Below are 16,758 nucleotides of genomic sequence, written 5' to 3'. Positions count from 1 at the left end.
CAATTAATTAGTTAGTAATAATAATAATAATAATAATAATAATAATCAAAGGTTCAATGTGTGTACAATTAACTAATTAAGATCTAAGGGTATAGTATAAGTGTATAACTAACATTGTATAGAGTATAGACTATGTTATTATTTATAGGTTTAATGTCCAATGTCCAATTAATTAGTTAGTAATAATAATAATCATAATAATAATCATTGGTTCAATGTGTGTACAATTAACTAATTAAGATCTAAGGGTATAATATTGGTGTATAACTAACATTGTATTATTGTATATACTACATTATTGTTTATAAGTTTTTTAATTTTTAATGTCCAATGTCCAATTCAATAATAATAATAATAATAATCATAATAATCATAAATTCAATGTGTCATGTGTCTACAATTAACTAATTAAGATCTAAGGGTATAATATAGGTGTATAACTAACATTGTATTATTGTATATACTACATTATTGTTTATAGGTTTTTTAATTTTTAATGTCCAATGTCCAATTCAATAATAATAATAATAATAATAATCATAATAATCATAGGTTCAATGTGTCATGTGTGTACAATTAAGTAATTAAGATCTAAGGGTATAATATAGGTGTATACTTATAGGTTTAATGTCTATTGCCCAATTAATAAGTTATTTAAAAACATTAAATTATATGGTACTAATTTTTTTTTTTTAAAAAAAAAAAAATTGTATTAAGTAGTATTTAAGTTGTTAACTTTTAAGTATTGTTTAAATTTGTTAACTAATGTCTAATGGTATTGTAAAACAAATGCCAATAATGCTATTAATTGCTACAAACTAAAAGTCTAGAACTATTGTAAAATAATGATATCCCGTATCTTCATAGTTTAGAGTTATGTATTTTCAAATGTATTAATTAATTCCTAACAAATTCCCAACAATGCTATTAATTTCTAACAAATTTGTCTTCATAGTTCTAAAATAAATTAAACAATGGTATTCGTCTAGACTCCAAAGTCCAAACACACGTTTTTCAAGGAAAAAAAAAACCAAACACACGTTTATAGTTTTTTTTAGGGTACTATTAACTAACAACTTCTTAACTTAAATAAACGGTTGTGGTTGAACTGATTGAATTTTATTAAAGATCAACGGCTTAGATCATTTATGGGAAAACAAAGAGGCGAGCTCATCTATAATTACGCACACAGTATAATTATTTTTTTTTTGAATTTTGAAAAAATCGAACGTTTATCTAGATTGATTGTAGCCGTCAGATTAATTTGCATTAATCCGTAGCCGTTCGATCGTGGAAGTGGACGACAGCTGTAAACCACCCCACAAAGATATTTATCCAGTACTCCGCACTACACCATAGGGGTATTAATCGCACGGTCTTAACTTGAATAAAACTAATAGATTAGAATAAACGGTCAAAAAAAGTTCACGTGCAGAAAGGAAACCGGGTTCAGTCAGTCATGCCGCGGAGAATCATTTTCGGCTTCACGGTTTTGCACGCCACGCACGCGAACCGAGACTGACGCGTCTCGATAGCTTCCAACCGTCCGTTTTTTTTAGATTTAACTGCAGCCGTTGGATTTGGAAAATGGAAGACAGCTGTAGAGCAATCCCTGCGTGATTATTATCTAGTGTTCCAAAATACACATGGGCTCACTAATCCGAAATAAATTTTAAAATCAATATGAGAATCTACGGTCAAGATGAAATATTGAGTATAGATGGCACCGGTTTCACCAACTCACGCACGTGGTGGATTAATTTCCAGTCTCGTTTCTTCACGCAAGCACGACAAACGAGACTGACACATCTGACTTCGATTTCAGCCGTTCAATTTTTGGCGATTAAACTTCAGCCGTTAGATCAAGATAATGGACGACAGCTGTAACCCACACCCAACCTGAGAATAATCTAGTGTTCTGCAGACCACAGTAAGCTTGCTACAATGAACTGATCGAACGATTAAAATAAAATCAATAAATTAATCTATCTAATCGACGGACTATCTGAAAGGGTTACACCAGACTTTATTAGACACGGCCGTATTGGATTAAAAACTTATTAACGCATAAGTGGGACACGCGGCACGCTAGGAAAAATTTACAAAGATTGGATCAAATCCAACCGTTCATTACTCAAATTAAAATCAGATCCAACGGCTGGGGCTCGTTTCAGAGAAAACTAAACTTAAAAAGTAAAAATCATTCAACTCGCCTCTCTCGCTCAGTCCCTAGCTTTCTAATTTCTTCTGTGACTTCTCTCCTACTCTCCATTTCACTTAGAACCCTAAGTTCCTACCAGTAACCACTAACCAGCCAGTAACTAGGCTAACCAGAGAGGCAGAAATGCCAGAAACGATTCAAACGAAGGGACTAGAGAGGGAGCATTCAATGCATATCCCATCGTGGATTCGTGGTTGGTTGAATGGATTGAATGCTCGCATTAAATCCCTCTCAACCCCCTACCTACACCCCGTTCGTTTCAGATCGTCAATCGAGCCGTTGATGGATCATCTGATATCCATCCAATGGCTTACAAGTTTTGTGAGACAAACTCTTTTGATCAATTGCGTGAATCGCTGCTTTTGCGAACCAGAAAAGTTCTCATAGCCCGTCCAATCTCGCCGCCTAATCCTCATTTTCTTATGTTATTTACATTGTTTTTATTTTCATATTTGTGTTTTTTCAAGTTTTCAACTGTTCTTTTGATCTCTGACTTTTTTGGTTGTGGTGTGGAAGAGTCTGAAGAGACAAAGATGATTGCTCTTGATCTGACTGTTAGGGCTATGGAAATCGAGTATTGGGCTATCAAGTACTCGATTTCCATTTTTTTATTCATTCCCAAATCCCCCCACGATCCATCCCCCTTATATACTCGAGTGTATGAACCTGATGCATCATGTATGCAAGACTTGCTTGCACGTTACTCGAGTTGTTTGAATTTGTTTGCTCTTGCTTGCTGCTTGCTAAGGAGTTTCAAATTAGAAAACATTCTGACTTCTGAAGAGTGAAGAGCCTCTTCTACCTTTAGCTTTAAGTTAAGTTTTTTTTTTTTTCCTGAACCCTAATCTGAACTTGTTATATTTATAGGTGTATTCTTAATTTATTATTCCATTATGGTTTACTGTTTTCGTTGTTAAAAAATGCACTAACTAGTAACTAATGTTCGTAATTTCATCATTTCAGGGAGTCCGGTAGCACTGAATTTGCAATCTACAACAGTTTCATTTGCTGGAAGTTTCAGGTTTTTTTTTTAAAGAAACTTGTTCCGTCTGTTTTCATTAATTGCTATGTTATAACTTATAAATCTGTTAACATGAATTGTTATGTTATAAATTGCTATGTTATAACTTATAAATCTGTTAACATGAATTGCTATGTTATAACTTATAAATCTGTTAACATGAATTGCTATGTTATAAATTGCTATGTTATAACTTATAAATCTGTTAACATGAATTGCTATGTTATAACTTATAAATCTGTTAACATGAATTTCTATGTTATAAATTGCTATGTTATAACTTGTAAATCTGTTTACATGAATTGCTATGTTATAAATTGCTATGTTAATAGTAATTGCTACGTTATAACTTATAAATCTGTTTACATGAATTGCTATGTTAGGACTATGATTCTGTTATGTTAAAATGTTTGCTATGTCTATCTTTGATTCTGATTTTTTAAAATGAATTGATTAAAATTATTTGGTATGTCTATCTATGATTCTGTTAATGTAGTTTCTGTTAATTGATTTTTTATTTCCCATTAATGTATTATGTTATTTTATTTATCTGAGTTTTTTAATTTTACAAATTATTAACAGTTATCATGGACAATACATTTCAACTCAATGATGTTGATATGGGTGATGATTCACCCACTGCCGACCCTACTCCTGGATCTGATGTGTTTGCTAGCACTGAATGCACACCAGATGAACATGTTAATCTGATTTCTTCTGCTGTTGTTGTATCTAGGGATGGGGCTGGTCCTGGGGATGGGGATGGGGATGGGGATGGGGCTGGGGCTGGGGGTGAAGGTGGGTCAGTTGCCTTCCAAAGGAAGGAAAGGCAAAGGACTTCCAAAGTCTGGAATGACTTTTCTTCTATTGAAATAAATGGTGTAAAAAAATCCCAGTGTAATTGGTGTAAGATGTTGTTTTCTGTAGGGAAATCTAATACTACCTCCACCCTTAGTAGGCATCTAGCTCCTTGTGTGAAGTTTGGGGAGTTGAATAGCATTAAGAAGCAAAAGACTTTGTCTTTTGAACCTAGTGATGACAATGATGGTTTAGGGACCTTGACAAACTTTACTTTCAATGAGAAGAAAGTTAGAGAACTTGCTGCCCATATGGTACTTCTACATGAATATCTCTTTAATATGATGGAGCATGAACTTTTTAACAAGTTCATGAGGGCTTGCACACCATACTGGAAAAAAATTAGTCGTGCCACTGTAAAAAGTGATTGCATTGCCACTTATAACATTGAAAAGAAAAAGTTGAAAACACTTCTAAGTGGGATTGATAGGGTAAACATAACTACTGATATGTGGACCTCCTCCCATAGGGTTTCATATATGGTGGTTACTTGCCATTTTGTGGATTCTAATTGGCTACTCCAAAAGAGGATTTTAAATTTTTGTAATGTACCTCCTCCACATTCGGGTGTTGTTATTGCTGAAGCCTTAAGAAACAGTTTTATTGAATGGGGCATTTTGGATAAAGTACTTACAATAACTGTTGATAATGCTAGTGCTAATGCTGCTGCCATTGACATTTTGAGAGATGATTTTGAGTTGAGGGGTAGTTTGCCTATTGGGGGGCTTATGTTTCATATTAGGTGTTGTGCTCATATTACCAATTTGTTGGTGCAAGCAGGGCTTTCAGAAATAGGGGAGATAATAGATTCTGTTAGGCAGGGGATTAAATATATAGTGGCTTCTAAGAGGCGGTTGATTGCATTTAGTGATATAGCAAAGCGTTTGGACTTAGGTTCTAATAAACTTGTTTTAGATGTTCCTACCCGATGGAATAACGCCTACTTGATGTTGAAGACTACAATTAGGTTCAAGGAAGTGTTTCCTAGATACCATAGAGTAGAGCAGGCTTTTCTGTGGGTGGTAACTCCTGAACAGTGGGAAAAGGTTGAGAATGTGAACCAAGTTTTAGCTGTTTTCAATGATGTGACCAATGTTGTCTTTGGAAGTGACTACCCTACATCCAATCTGTTTCTACCTGAGGTGTGGAGAATGAAAGAAATTGTGGATATTAAGGCTGGGGATAGGAATGAATATATGAGATTAATGTCAGCTAAGATGAGTGATAAATTTGATAAGTATTGGGGTGAATCTAATATGGTGATGGCCTTAGCTGCTGTGTTGGATCCTAGATACAAAATGAAGTTGATTAGGTTCTGTTTTCCTATCATTTATCCACTTGATACAAAAGATGATAACATAAAGGCTGTGTTGAGTACTTTGAAAGAGTTGTTTGAGGTTTATGTTGCTGCCCATAATGCATCTATCATTCAACAACAAGCAGCTGCTGAAGTCAGTGCTGCTACTACTTCAATTGCCTTTATTACAGAGGAAGTTTCTGGTGGTAGATCACGTTTTAGGCAACATGTTAGAAGCAATGACATCATCCGGCCCATAAAAACAGATTTGGATGTATATCTTGAAGAAGATGTATTCATTTCTGATAGTGAGAATGGTGAAGATAGTGATGCAAACTTTGATGCTTTGGGATGGTGGAAATCCAACGCCTTAAAGTACTGCATCTTATCTAAGATGGCACGGGATGTATTGGCTGTTCCAATCAGTACTGTTGCTTCAGAATCATCTTTCAGTGTTGGTGGTAGAGTTATTGAACCCCATAGAGCATCATTATCAATTGATACTGTTGAGATGCTCCTATGTGGTGCAGATTGGGTTAGAGCACTTCATGGCATTAAGAAAAAATCTAGAATACCTGTAAGTTTTATGATTCTGTTATTTTATTTATTTCCATTGTCCAAGCTCTTTTTTACTTATAATTTCACCTAATTAACTGTGTTTGTGTTTGTAGAAAATGGTAGAAGTGGAATTGCCAAATGTGCCGTGAATGCTTTTTTCTCATTTCTGTGAGGTTATGATTCTGTTATTTTATTTATTTCAATTTTTCAACCTCTTTGTTACTTATAATTTCACCTTATTGACTTTGTGTTTGTGTTTGTAGAAAATGGTGGAAGTGGAGTTGCCAAATTTGCCGTGAATGCTATTTTCTCATTTTTTGTGAGGGATTCTCTGAAAAAACTGAATTTGTTTACTGTTTTCCTATGCTTATTAAATATGTAATTTGAATGTCACATTTTATTTTGATGTTATGTTCTGTATTAATTGTTATACTTTGCTGCCTTTGTTGGAACTTGGAATGTTGGACATTTGGATTTCATGTTGTTCTGTATTAATTGTTATACTTTGTTGGCTTGGTTGGAACTTGGAATGTTGGACATTTGGATTACCTGTTGTTCTGTATTAATTGTTATGCTTTGCTGGATTTATTATAAGTTATAACTTATAACTGAATGGAGATTCGGAATTTAGGTAATTTACTTTGTTAATTTTTCCAGTTTCCTTTGGTTGTTTTCAAGTTTATCTACATTGCATATACTGGTTTTTCTTATGTGTAAATTTGTAATCTTTATAATAGGTTCATTTTGAGTTTGCTTGTAATCTTTTAGCCTATATCATGCATCAATTTGTGTTCATTCTGCCCTCCCATTGTTTTTGCAGATCTGGTTTTTGAACAATCATTAAAATGTTCATTTGCAATTTTGCATAATCTTAAGTGATAATTCTCCCTTGACATGTTGCAAAGAAGTTAAATACTTCTAACAATTTTTTTTTCATTGAATGCAGTGACTGTCTGTGTGGGTTTATGGCAACTAGGGCTGTGTAATTTAGGTGCATATTTCTCATTGGTCTAATCTTGTATCTTTGTATGAATTTGATTATATTAACTTGTTCATGTAAATAGTTTTAAATCATTGAATGCAAGTTCTTTATGATTCTGTTATTTGATTTATTTCCATTTTCTAAGCTTTTTTTACTAGTAATTTCACCTTATTAACTTTGTTTTTGTGTTTGGGGAAATTGTTGGAAGTGGAATTGTCAAATTTGCCATGAATGCTGTTTTCTCATTTCTATGAGGGAATCTATTTACTGCTTTCCTTTGCTTATTGAATATGTAATTTGGATGTCAACATTAGATTTTGATGTTATGTTCTGTAATAATTGCTATTCATTTGCTAGCTTTGGTGGAACTTGGAATATTGGACATTTGGATAACATGTTTTAATTTTTATACCTTTGCTAGCTTTGTTGGAACTTGGAATATTGAACATTTGGACAACCTGTTTTAATTGTGTAATCTTTATTAGAGGTTCATTTTGAGTTTGCTTGTAACCTATTATTAGCCTATATCATGCATCAACCTGTGTTCATACTGCCCTCCCATTGTTTTTGGCATTTTTCAGATATGGTTTTTGAACATTCATTAAAATGTCCATTTGCATAATCTTAATTCTTAAGTGATAATTCTCCCTTGACAAAATGCAAGGGAGTTAAAAACATCTAACAAATTTTTTTTTTTTTTTAATGCAGTGACTCTGTGTGGGCCGTGGCAACTAGGGCTGTGTAATTTAGTTGTATTTTTCTTATTGGTCTATAATCTTCTCTTTTTCTGAATTTGTAACTAATTTTAAATCATTGAATGCAGAAACTCATAGAGCTAGTTTGTGGCAATTGCAAGTCTGCAACTGGGAACCAAAAGTGATTTATTTTGTTTCAAGTAATCTTGCTGTTTATGTTCATTTTGAGTTTGCTTAATTGCTTGTAATCTCTATTATTGGTTCATTTTGAGTTTCCTTGTAATCTCTATTATAGGTTTATTTTTATTTCCTTGTAATCTTTATTATAGGTTCATTTTGAGTTTGCTTGTAATCTCTATTTTAGGTTCATTTTGAGTTTGCTTGTAATCTCTATTATAGGTTCATTTTTATTTCCTTGTAATTTTTATTATAGGTTCATTTTGAGTTTGCTTGTATTCTCCATTTTAGGTTCATTTTCAGTTTCCTTGTAATCTATATTTTAGGTCCATTTTGAGTTTGCTTATAATCTTTATTATAGGTTCATTTTGTGTTAGCTTGTAAATTTGTAATCCCTGTTTTTGGTTTTTTTTTTTTTCAATTTGCTTGTAATCTATTTTATAGGTTCATTTTCAATTAGCTTGTAATCTCTATTTAAGGTTCATTTAGAATTAGGTTTGTAATCTCTATTATGTTCATTTCCAATTTGCTTGTAGTTTGTCATTTGGCTGTTTGCTGATGTAGGTACAATCATACAATTATATTGAATTTCTATGATGAATTTTGTGTTTTTGTTCACTAAATTGGAATTTTTTCTTCTTTTTAACCATTAAACGAGCCTTAAATGGGCTGGGCCACACATTTAAGGCTCGTTTGACCCATTTAACCGGGCTCGGGCTCGGGCTCGGCCTCGATATAATGTTCTTTTAAATGAGCCGAGCCAGACATTTAAGGCTCGGCTGGCCCGTTAACCGGGCTCGAGCTTGGGCTCGGGCTCGATATACTGGAAAGAAATAAACCCATAATTTACGAGCTCGGGCCGAGTCGAGCCACTCGAGTACTCGACTCGGCCCGAATTCCCCATTCTGGTGAGCCCAAGCTCGATCCTGAGCCAATGTTGTCTCCAATGAGCCGAGTTTGGGCAATGGTTTTGTAGCTCGGCTCAAGCTCGAGACCGGCTCATTTATTTCCCCTCTGTAATGAGCCGATCCAGTATTGGCAAAGCTCGACTCGGATCGGCTCATTTACAGCCCTAGTCTTATATATATTCTCCCTCTAATATGAGGGGATCCGAGTCCCACATGAAATCAAAACATGGGTGTGGAAACAATTGGAAGATGTTTTGTTGCCAATCAGCGTCCTTTTTTGTACCTGTCTTGTATGTGTATGTGGTGCACTTCACTGGATTATGACCATCTTCATGTGATCTATCTTTCACTAAGCAAGTCCTTCTCGTACTCTATATTTTTTTGTTCTCTTCTATGTAAAGCACGGTCAGTGCACTCCACAACATCTGTTTTTGCGATTTTCTCACAGAATTGCATTTAAGCTAATTATAATTAGATTTAGATAATGATTTGAAATACTGGTTCTAATATTCGACGATTGTCATGTAAACTTTATTTGTAATCTTGCTTATTATTTGTTCTATCTTCATCTGTTCTTATATTCGGTTATAGTTGACACTTGAACTTCAAATGATATTTATCTAATTTTACGGTGTCTGCAAGAACCGACTGGTTAACAATTAGTATGCTTTAGGGAAATACAATTGTCATTGTCATCTTACTCGGAGCCTTTTTATTTTTTTTCTGTATCAATTTATTTAAATTCATATGTCTCGAAACATGTCTAAAAATGAAGTCATTTTGAACCATAATAAGATCTTCGTTTTAAGGTCCAAAAGAAGTCTCCAGCAAGCATCTCAATGTATTAATTGTAGGGTCTCTTTTTGGTGTTAGGATCTACGTATAGTTGTCGTGGTAGATGCCCATGAGGAGGATGAACAGAGCGCAGCTGTTGCAAAAAAGTTAGAAAAATTAGATTTTTTATTTTCTATTCAATACCGGGAATGGGAGAAAATTACAAGAAAATAAAAAATAATGATGACAGAGCTATTTTTAGAATAGTTGAAAATTGGTCAAATAAATGACTCGGCTTATCAAAGCAACGGAGACCGCTAAAAAAGGCTAAAATAGGCTCGTGCTCTAAAACCATGTTAAACTACCACTTATCTTAATAGTTTAAGCTGATAACAAGATCGAGATAAATTTAATCAATTTATTCAGAGCAAAGCTTCTTTGGATTCTAGTGTCCATCTTGCGTGTTTATATATATATATATATATATATATATACACACGTTGTTGAGTTGGCATGCTCTATCTACCTTTAATTAAAAAAAAAAGAAAAAAAAAAAGAAAAGAAAAAGCCAACTTAGCAGAGATGTATGCGAGAGCCAGAATGCAAACAAACATTTCTAAACCAATTACAATTTATGAAAACCAACCCTCGTAATTTAAATTAACATTAAAAGAAATCCAATAGGTGCTATAAACCAAATTCTCAAAATTAATTTGACATTTTCATCATTTTCCAACCCTACCCGAACACTAGATATCTTCTTGGAATGTTCGAGGCTAACCCTAAGCCAAACATCTAATATATATTTTCCTTAACCATTCGAGACTAACCTTATTCTGAGCATTCGACATTTGCTTGAAATGTTTGAAGTTAACCCTAGGCGAACGCTCGACCTATGCCTCGAACATGGCACACCTTGACTTGAAGAGTGGTCAAGTAATTCAGGCTTGGATCGAATATAATTCGCAGGTGAATGATCTAGATGTAAAGGTTGCACAGAGTAATTCTAGGTGGTCTCCTTGTGTCCTATTAAGAATGATGTGGCTATTAAAATCACCATTTGGCTTGTGATTGATCATTATTAAATTTTGATCAAATAGTGGTTTTAATAGCCACATCATTCTTAGTATGGCACAAGTAGGCCACCTAAAATTACTCGGTTGCGCAGGACTTAGGTAGACCGAGGTCTATACTTTTGTCCTATACAATGAATCTGTCGGATATTCTTCAAGAATCGATGTACATCGGGTTTTCTTGAATTGTTATAGCTCTTTCAAATAAATATATGATTCATCAACATATTTGATTTATATTATTTCCACATGTATTTGACTTGTACATTAATAATACTTTACCTCTCCGTTGCTAGTATTTGGCTTGGAATTTATCGTAATTTTAGTCTATTCTCTTTTAAGTACTTGGCATTTTTATATTAATTTTTTTTTTTTTTTTTCAAGTTAAGTAGTGATTTAACATGGTATGAGAATCAAAATTTTTGAGTTTCAATATTGACTTTGTCAAATTTACTCTTAATTTTAATTAAATATTTTATATGTTGGACCTCACCTATTAAAAAAGAGTTTGTATGTAGGCTATAGCAACTCATTCATTATTTGGAATTTTAGCTAAAGATCATAGTAAAAAGTTTCAAAACGTGTGGATCATTGCTGTTATACAGTGGAGAAAACAATAGAATTCATTTATTTTTTAATTATCTTTTAACCATCTTCATAATGAATAAATAAATTTATCATTGAATCTACATGAAATTCACTTGATTTCACAAATAAAAAAAAAAAAAAAAAAAATATTAACATAAATCATTTCCGCGGTATATAATAAAAGGGCGTCGACCAAATAATGCAACGTCATCGTGAATAAAAGTCCATCTCGTCTTTTTGTGTAATTAATTTCTTCGTCAGTTGGCGTGGTTGTTCAATACTATGGCCAAAGGCTTTCTGCCACGTACCAAAGATGTCAAGGCAAGGAAAAAACGAGCTTTGACCCGAGTGTAGGTATCGTGTAGAACATCAACACATGAAAACTATTAAGCAAATTAACACCAAACTGAAATCTGTTCCCAGCAATGGCTAGCCTGAAATTCCTTCTTACTCCAATATTTCTCTCCGTTTTGTCATGTTGGTGTCTTGGAAATTCAGGGCCACAACTTTCTCATGCTCAGATCACACACACCAATGACACCATCAAATCCGGTGAAGTGCTTGGCAATTCACAGCAGTTGGTTTCAACTGATGGGAGATTTCAATTAGGCTTCTTCAACAACAGTCCGGATGGTGGATATTTAGGAATATCGTACACCAATGATGCTTACGGATCTAAGGTATGGATTGCTAACCGAGACACACCAATAAGAGTTAATAGTCAGCTTTATCTCACAATTGACACACACGGCCTATTGAAGATTGTGCATGATGGAGATGGGAGCCCAATTGTATTAAATGCCAATGAAGCAGCACCAAACTCCACTGCTACTCTAGAAAACTCGGGCAACTTTATAGTCAAAGAGTTGAATTCTGATAGAATCTTATGGCAAAGCTTTGATCATCCGACAGACACACTTCTTCCTGGTATGAAACTTGGCATCAACTTAAAAACACAGCAAAAATGGATGCTTACTTCATGGGTAACTGACAAAATTCCTGCCCCTGGAGGTTTTTCTCTTGAATGGGAGCTTATGGAAAATGGGACAGGACAGTTGGTCATGAAACACCGAGGGAATATGTATTGGGTTAGTGGGGTTGGGAGCAATTCGGATTTTGAGAATGTTGGTACGATGACTTCAGATTGGCTCTATTACAATTTTAGTTATGTTTCTAATGAGACTGAGAGATACTTCAGTTATTCTTCTCCAGATATGAGTGTTTCGAGGTGGGTCTTGAGCTCAGACGGGGCACTTACAGATAATCCAAAACCTATTTTTGTGAGAAGTGGTATGTGTTTTGGTTATTCCTCTGCGCTTGGGTGTGAACCGCAAAAAACACCCAAGTGCAGGAATAGCAATCAAAAGTTTGAGAAAAGATATGGTTATTTTTCTCCTAAGGCATCACTTGGTTTTGATTACAATTCGAACATCAGTATTGGGGATTGTTGGGCTCAATGCTGGAATGATTGTTCCTGTGTTAGTTTTGATACATCTACCGATAATAAAACTGGATGCCGGTTCACTAGTCAATTTGTAGAAGATCAAGCTCAGAGTTTCCCACAAATGAATGTTCTAATTGAAACTAGTAAGCACCCTCACCCACAACCCCGCAGTCGCGCTTGATTTACTGAGATTTTTGTTTTTTTCTTTTCTTTTAATGAAGCTTTTGTTGATTTTGTTGATTAATGAATATATACTTCATAAACTTTTGATTAGGACCAGGAGAGCAAAATACCTGGTGGATATGGTTCATAGTGGCAACAGCGGCTGCTTTAGTTGTAATCTTGGGATTCTTATGCTTTTTGCGGAGGAAAAAACTCAAAAGTAAGCTTTTAGCTACTAAATAGAAGATCAATTAATTTATAAACCCAGATAAACATTGAGTTTAACTATGAATATTTTGTGCAACAGGGGAGCAAGAAAGCAATGAGGAAGCTACATTACTTGAATTGACGACTTCAAACCGATTTGGAGACGCAAATGAGATTAACAATGATGGGAGGAAAGGTCAAGATTTGAAAGTATTCAGTTTTGCGTCCGTTGTAGCTGCCACAAACAACTTTTCTATCGAAAATAAACTTGGACAAGGTGGTTTTGGTCCAGTATATAAGGTAAGGCTTGGTCCGCTACAATTTTCATTGTGCTTTTGTTAACAAGTTTAAAGCTCTCCCTTTTATAAGAACTCTAATTCAGGGAAAATTACCCGAGGGCCAAGAAATAGCTGTGAAGAGACTTTTAAGTTCTTCTGGACAAGGATTAGTGGAGTTCAAGAATGAGCTTATACTCATTGCCAAACTCCAGCACATGAATCTTGTTAGACTTTTGGGTTGTTGTGTTAATAGAGATGAAAAGATGTTGATCTATGAATACATGCCCAACAAAAGCTTGGACTTTTTCCTCTTTGGTTTGCCATGCTTCATCTCTTTCATTTGTTCAAATTACTTTGAATCTTTAATTGTAACTTAAGGACGTACTAATTGTTTATACATACTCTTTATAGATCCAAAGAAAAGGGAGCTTTTGGATTGGAAGCGACGTTACAACATCATTGAAGGCATTGCTCAAGGACTTCTTTATTTGCATAAATACTCTAGACTAAGGATTATTCATAGAGATTTAAAAGCAAGTAACATCTTGCTTGATGATGACATGAATCCTAAAATATCGGATTTTGGCATGGCCAAGGTTTTTGGTCGGAATGATGCTGAAGCTAATACAGGAAGAGTAGTTGGAACACAGTAAGTAGACACTCACTTGTTATGTCCCTACTTTATCCTCAAAAACTAAAATCTTCCTTACATTATTGGCTGCAGCGGTTATATGTCACCAGAGTATATCATGGAAGGAAATTTTTCAGAGAAGTCAGATGTATACAGTTTTGGAGTTCTGATATTGGAGATTGTTAGTGGCCAAAAAACTAGAGGCATTTATCATCTTGATCGCCCCATGAACTTAGTAGGATATGTAAGTAGCTACGCTAAATCTCATATTTATCTTTTTGCTTTGTACTTGTTAATACTATCAAGCTTGGGTTCTAAATGATCAAATTGAACTGGAAAATAAATTGTGGGACATGGGTTGGTTGCAGGCCTGGGAATTATGGAGAGAAGATAGAAGTTTGGAACTAATGGATTCGACTCTGGTTGAATCCTATTCTACACTCCAGATTTTGAGATGCATTCATGTGGGTCTCTTATGCGTACAAGAGTTTGCGGCAGACAGGCCAACTATGTCTGATGTTATCTCTATGCTTACCAATGAAACTATGTCACTTCCTACTCCAAAACAAATAGCATTTTCTGCTCAAAGACAATTGATAGAAACAAATCTACCTAGAAATGAACGGGAAAGTAGTTCAGCAACTATTACCATTTCAGAGATGGATCCCCGATAAATAGAGGGTGAAAGAAATGTTTCTCTGTGTTGTAGTAAAGCATTTTTTGATATTTTAATGTGCTATGATATTGTTTTTGTGATTTTCCAAAACTGATAAATATTCCAGTTTTGATACATGGAATGCTTTGAGAAATAAACAGGGGTGTGTGGATTGGTGGCAACTAATATGGTTTCCTCTCATAATACCAAAACATGCTTTTATTCTTTGGTTGGCAATGAAAAATTGTTGAGGTGGGGTTATCACGAGGACACAAAATGTATGTTTTGCCGGCATGTTATAGAAGACAGGGATCACTTGTTCTTTAGCTGTAGCTATGGTGGTAGAATTTGGAGAAATGTTATGAAGTTGTGTGCTGTTGAAGACCATTGTGTATATTGTTGAAGAAGGGCTGAAACAGTGGAGGAAGAAGGTTTTCAAAGCTTTTGTTTGTAGGCTTGCGTATGGATCTACTGTGTATCATATTTGGAGAAACAGAAATGATATTAAGCATGCAAACTATCCCCTGACTGAGGACCAATTTCTGCAGAAAATAAAGTTGAAGGTTAGAGTCTGCATTATGAGCAAGTAAATTTAGGAGGACATGCAACGGGTAATGTACAAATTTGCTACAATTGGGGGATTGATGCCGGATCCTGGTATAGTTTTGCCTTTGTTTGTTCTATGTTTTGATATAGTTTGTTGCTGAGTGTTATGAGATTTTGAAGTATGCTTCAAAATCTTGGTTTCTGCTGGTCTAATGCAAAATTATAAATTATACGAGTAATGCTAAAAGGAAGACTCATGTCCTATTTGTGCCATCTCAAAATTGATGTAACTTTTAAATTCACCGTTAAATTGTGATAGATGATTATTTAATTTTGATTCAATGGTAGTTTTAAAAGCTACATCAATTTTGAAAAGACGTAAAAAGAGCAGTACTCGAATTGTAGATAGGTATATAGTAGCTGTTATAAAATTGATACTGATTCATCCTAAAAAACAAAAACAAAGAAGGATGCTGTTTACAAAAAGTGTGGTGAACAATTAGTATGCGGTAGGGAAATACAATTGTCATCCTATATAAAATGAGACTCTGGTTATTTGTCTGTTAAAAAAAAAAATTGTCATCTTACTTAGAGTGATGAAGCTATTTTGAGCCTTAATAAAATATGAAAGCATAAGTGTATATTGAATACTGTGCAGCTGTAATTTGCTTCTCGACTCTTTCATGGTTGGTCCTGCAGGTTCTTGGAAAACTTCTTTTTGCTTTTCACCAAAAAAAAGTTCGCTCACAAAGAAAATTAGAGCCCCAAATTTGGTCCTGCAGGTTCTTGGAATGCCATTGCTTATGCTAATATATATACCAGATGCTTTGGTACGAAAATAGAGCTCCAAGTTATTAAATTCTGATTTAGGAGATTTGTGCTATCCTAAAAAGTTAGTCCTATATTGAAAATATTAGTTCTTTACATTGAGTGGGTACTATGGGTGGATTCATGGGTGTCAAGTATCATATTGGTTAGCTATATTAAATAAGTGACTTTAAAAGGCTCTAATTGCAATTTAATTAGTTATTTTAGAATAATAGCGTTAATGTGGTTAGTGCTTTTCTTAGGTCGTTACAAATGGTATCTGAGTACTTAGCAACATCATAAATGCTATACACCACACCCCTCCTCACTCCGCAATCCCCTTCCCCTAAAGCCTATGTGACTGGGATCTTCTATTGCATTTTATGTATGAAAATTGATTTTTTTTTTTTGGAAGACCATGCCACATAGACTTTAGAGGAATGAGAGGGGATGGGAGGGAGGCAGTAGGTGATAAATATAATTACTCGATGTCATACTCATGAGTGCTATTTCCCACAAGTATTTGCCCCCTTACACTACTACTATATTTGCACTTATACTTTTAAATTTTGACAAATTGCAACTCTCTCCCCCAAACTACTACTTCGTTACAAGTAGGTTAAATATGGATGAAAAATGTATCACATGAGACTTGCTCATTTTCTTTCCATTTTGATCATGTCAAAAGATAAAATTACCCAAGATATTGGTTTGATGTAAGATGATATTGGTTTCTCAAAATACTCTCATTTTAAAATATACTCAATTACAAAAATACTGAGTTATAACTGATATGAAACTTACTATTTTAAAAGATTCATGCATAGCACAACAAGAGGGTGACAACCAAAACTAAGTATCATTTATTTATCTTAA

General features: G+C 34.4%; 1 protein-coding gene across 2 annotated transcripts in view; it reads left to right on the top strand.

The window, feature by feature from the left end:
* The window catches only part of LOC132164925 (G-type lectin S-receptor-like serine/threonine-protein kinase CES101), a 15,565-nt gene extending 811 nt beyond the window's left edge, over positions 1-14,754 (top strand). Inside the window, exons 2-8 of one of the 2 annotated variants that reach the window (XM_059575444.1) lie at positions 11,914-12,739; positions 12,871-12,978; positions 13,066-13,265; positions 13,348-13,558; positions 13,655-13,892; positions 13,968-14,118; positions 14,243-14,754. In XM_059575444.1, coding sequence (XP_059431427.1) covers positions 11,914-12,739; positions 12,871-12,978; positions 13,066-13,265; positions 13,348-13,558; positions 13,655-13,892; positions 13,968-14,118; positions 14,243-14,548 — 2,040 coding nt within the window. In that variant the 3' untranslated portion in view covers positions 14,549-14,754. Of the gene's footprint in view, positions 1-11,475; positions 12,740-12,870; positions 12,979-13,065; positions 13,266-13,347; positions 13,559-13,654; positions 13,893-13,967; positions 14,119-14,242 lie in introns of those variants that run through there. The other variant, XM_059575443.1, reaches the window with a different exon arrangement.
* Positions 14,755-16,758: the final 2,004 nt, after the last annotated feature.

This window comes from Corylus avellana, chromosome ca11 (assembly GCF_901000735.1).
Source record: "Corylus avellana chromosome ca11, CavTom2PMs-1.0".
NCBI classification, from domain to species: Eukaryota; Viridiplantae; Streptophyta; class Magnoliopsida; order Fagales; family Betulaceae; genus Corylus; species Corylus avellana.
This window is presented reverse-complemented; position numbering and strand designations above follow the sequence as displayed.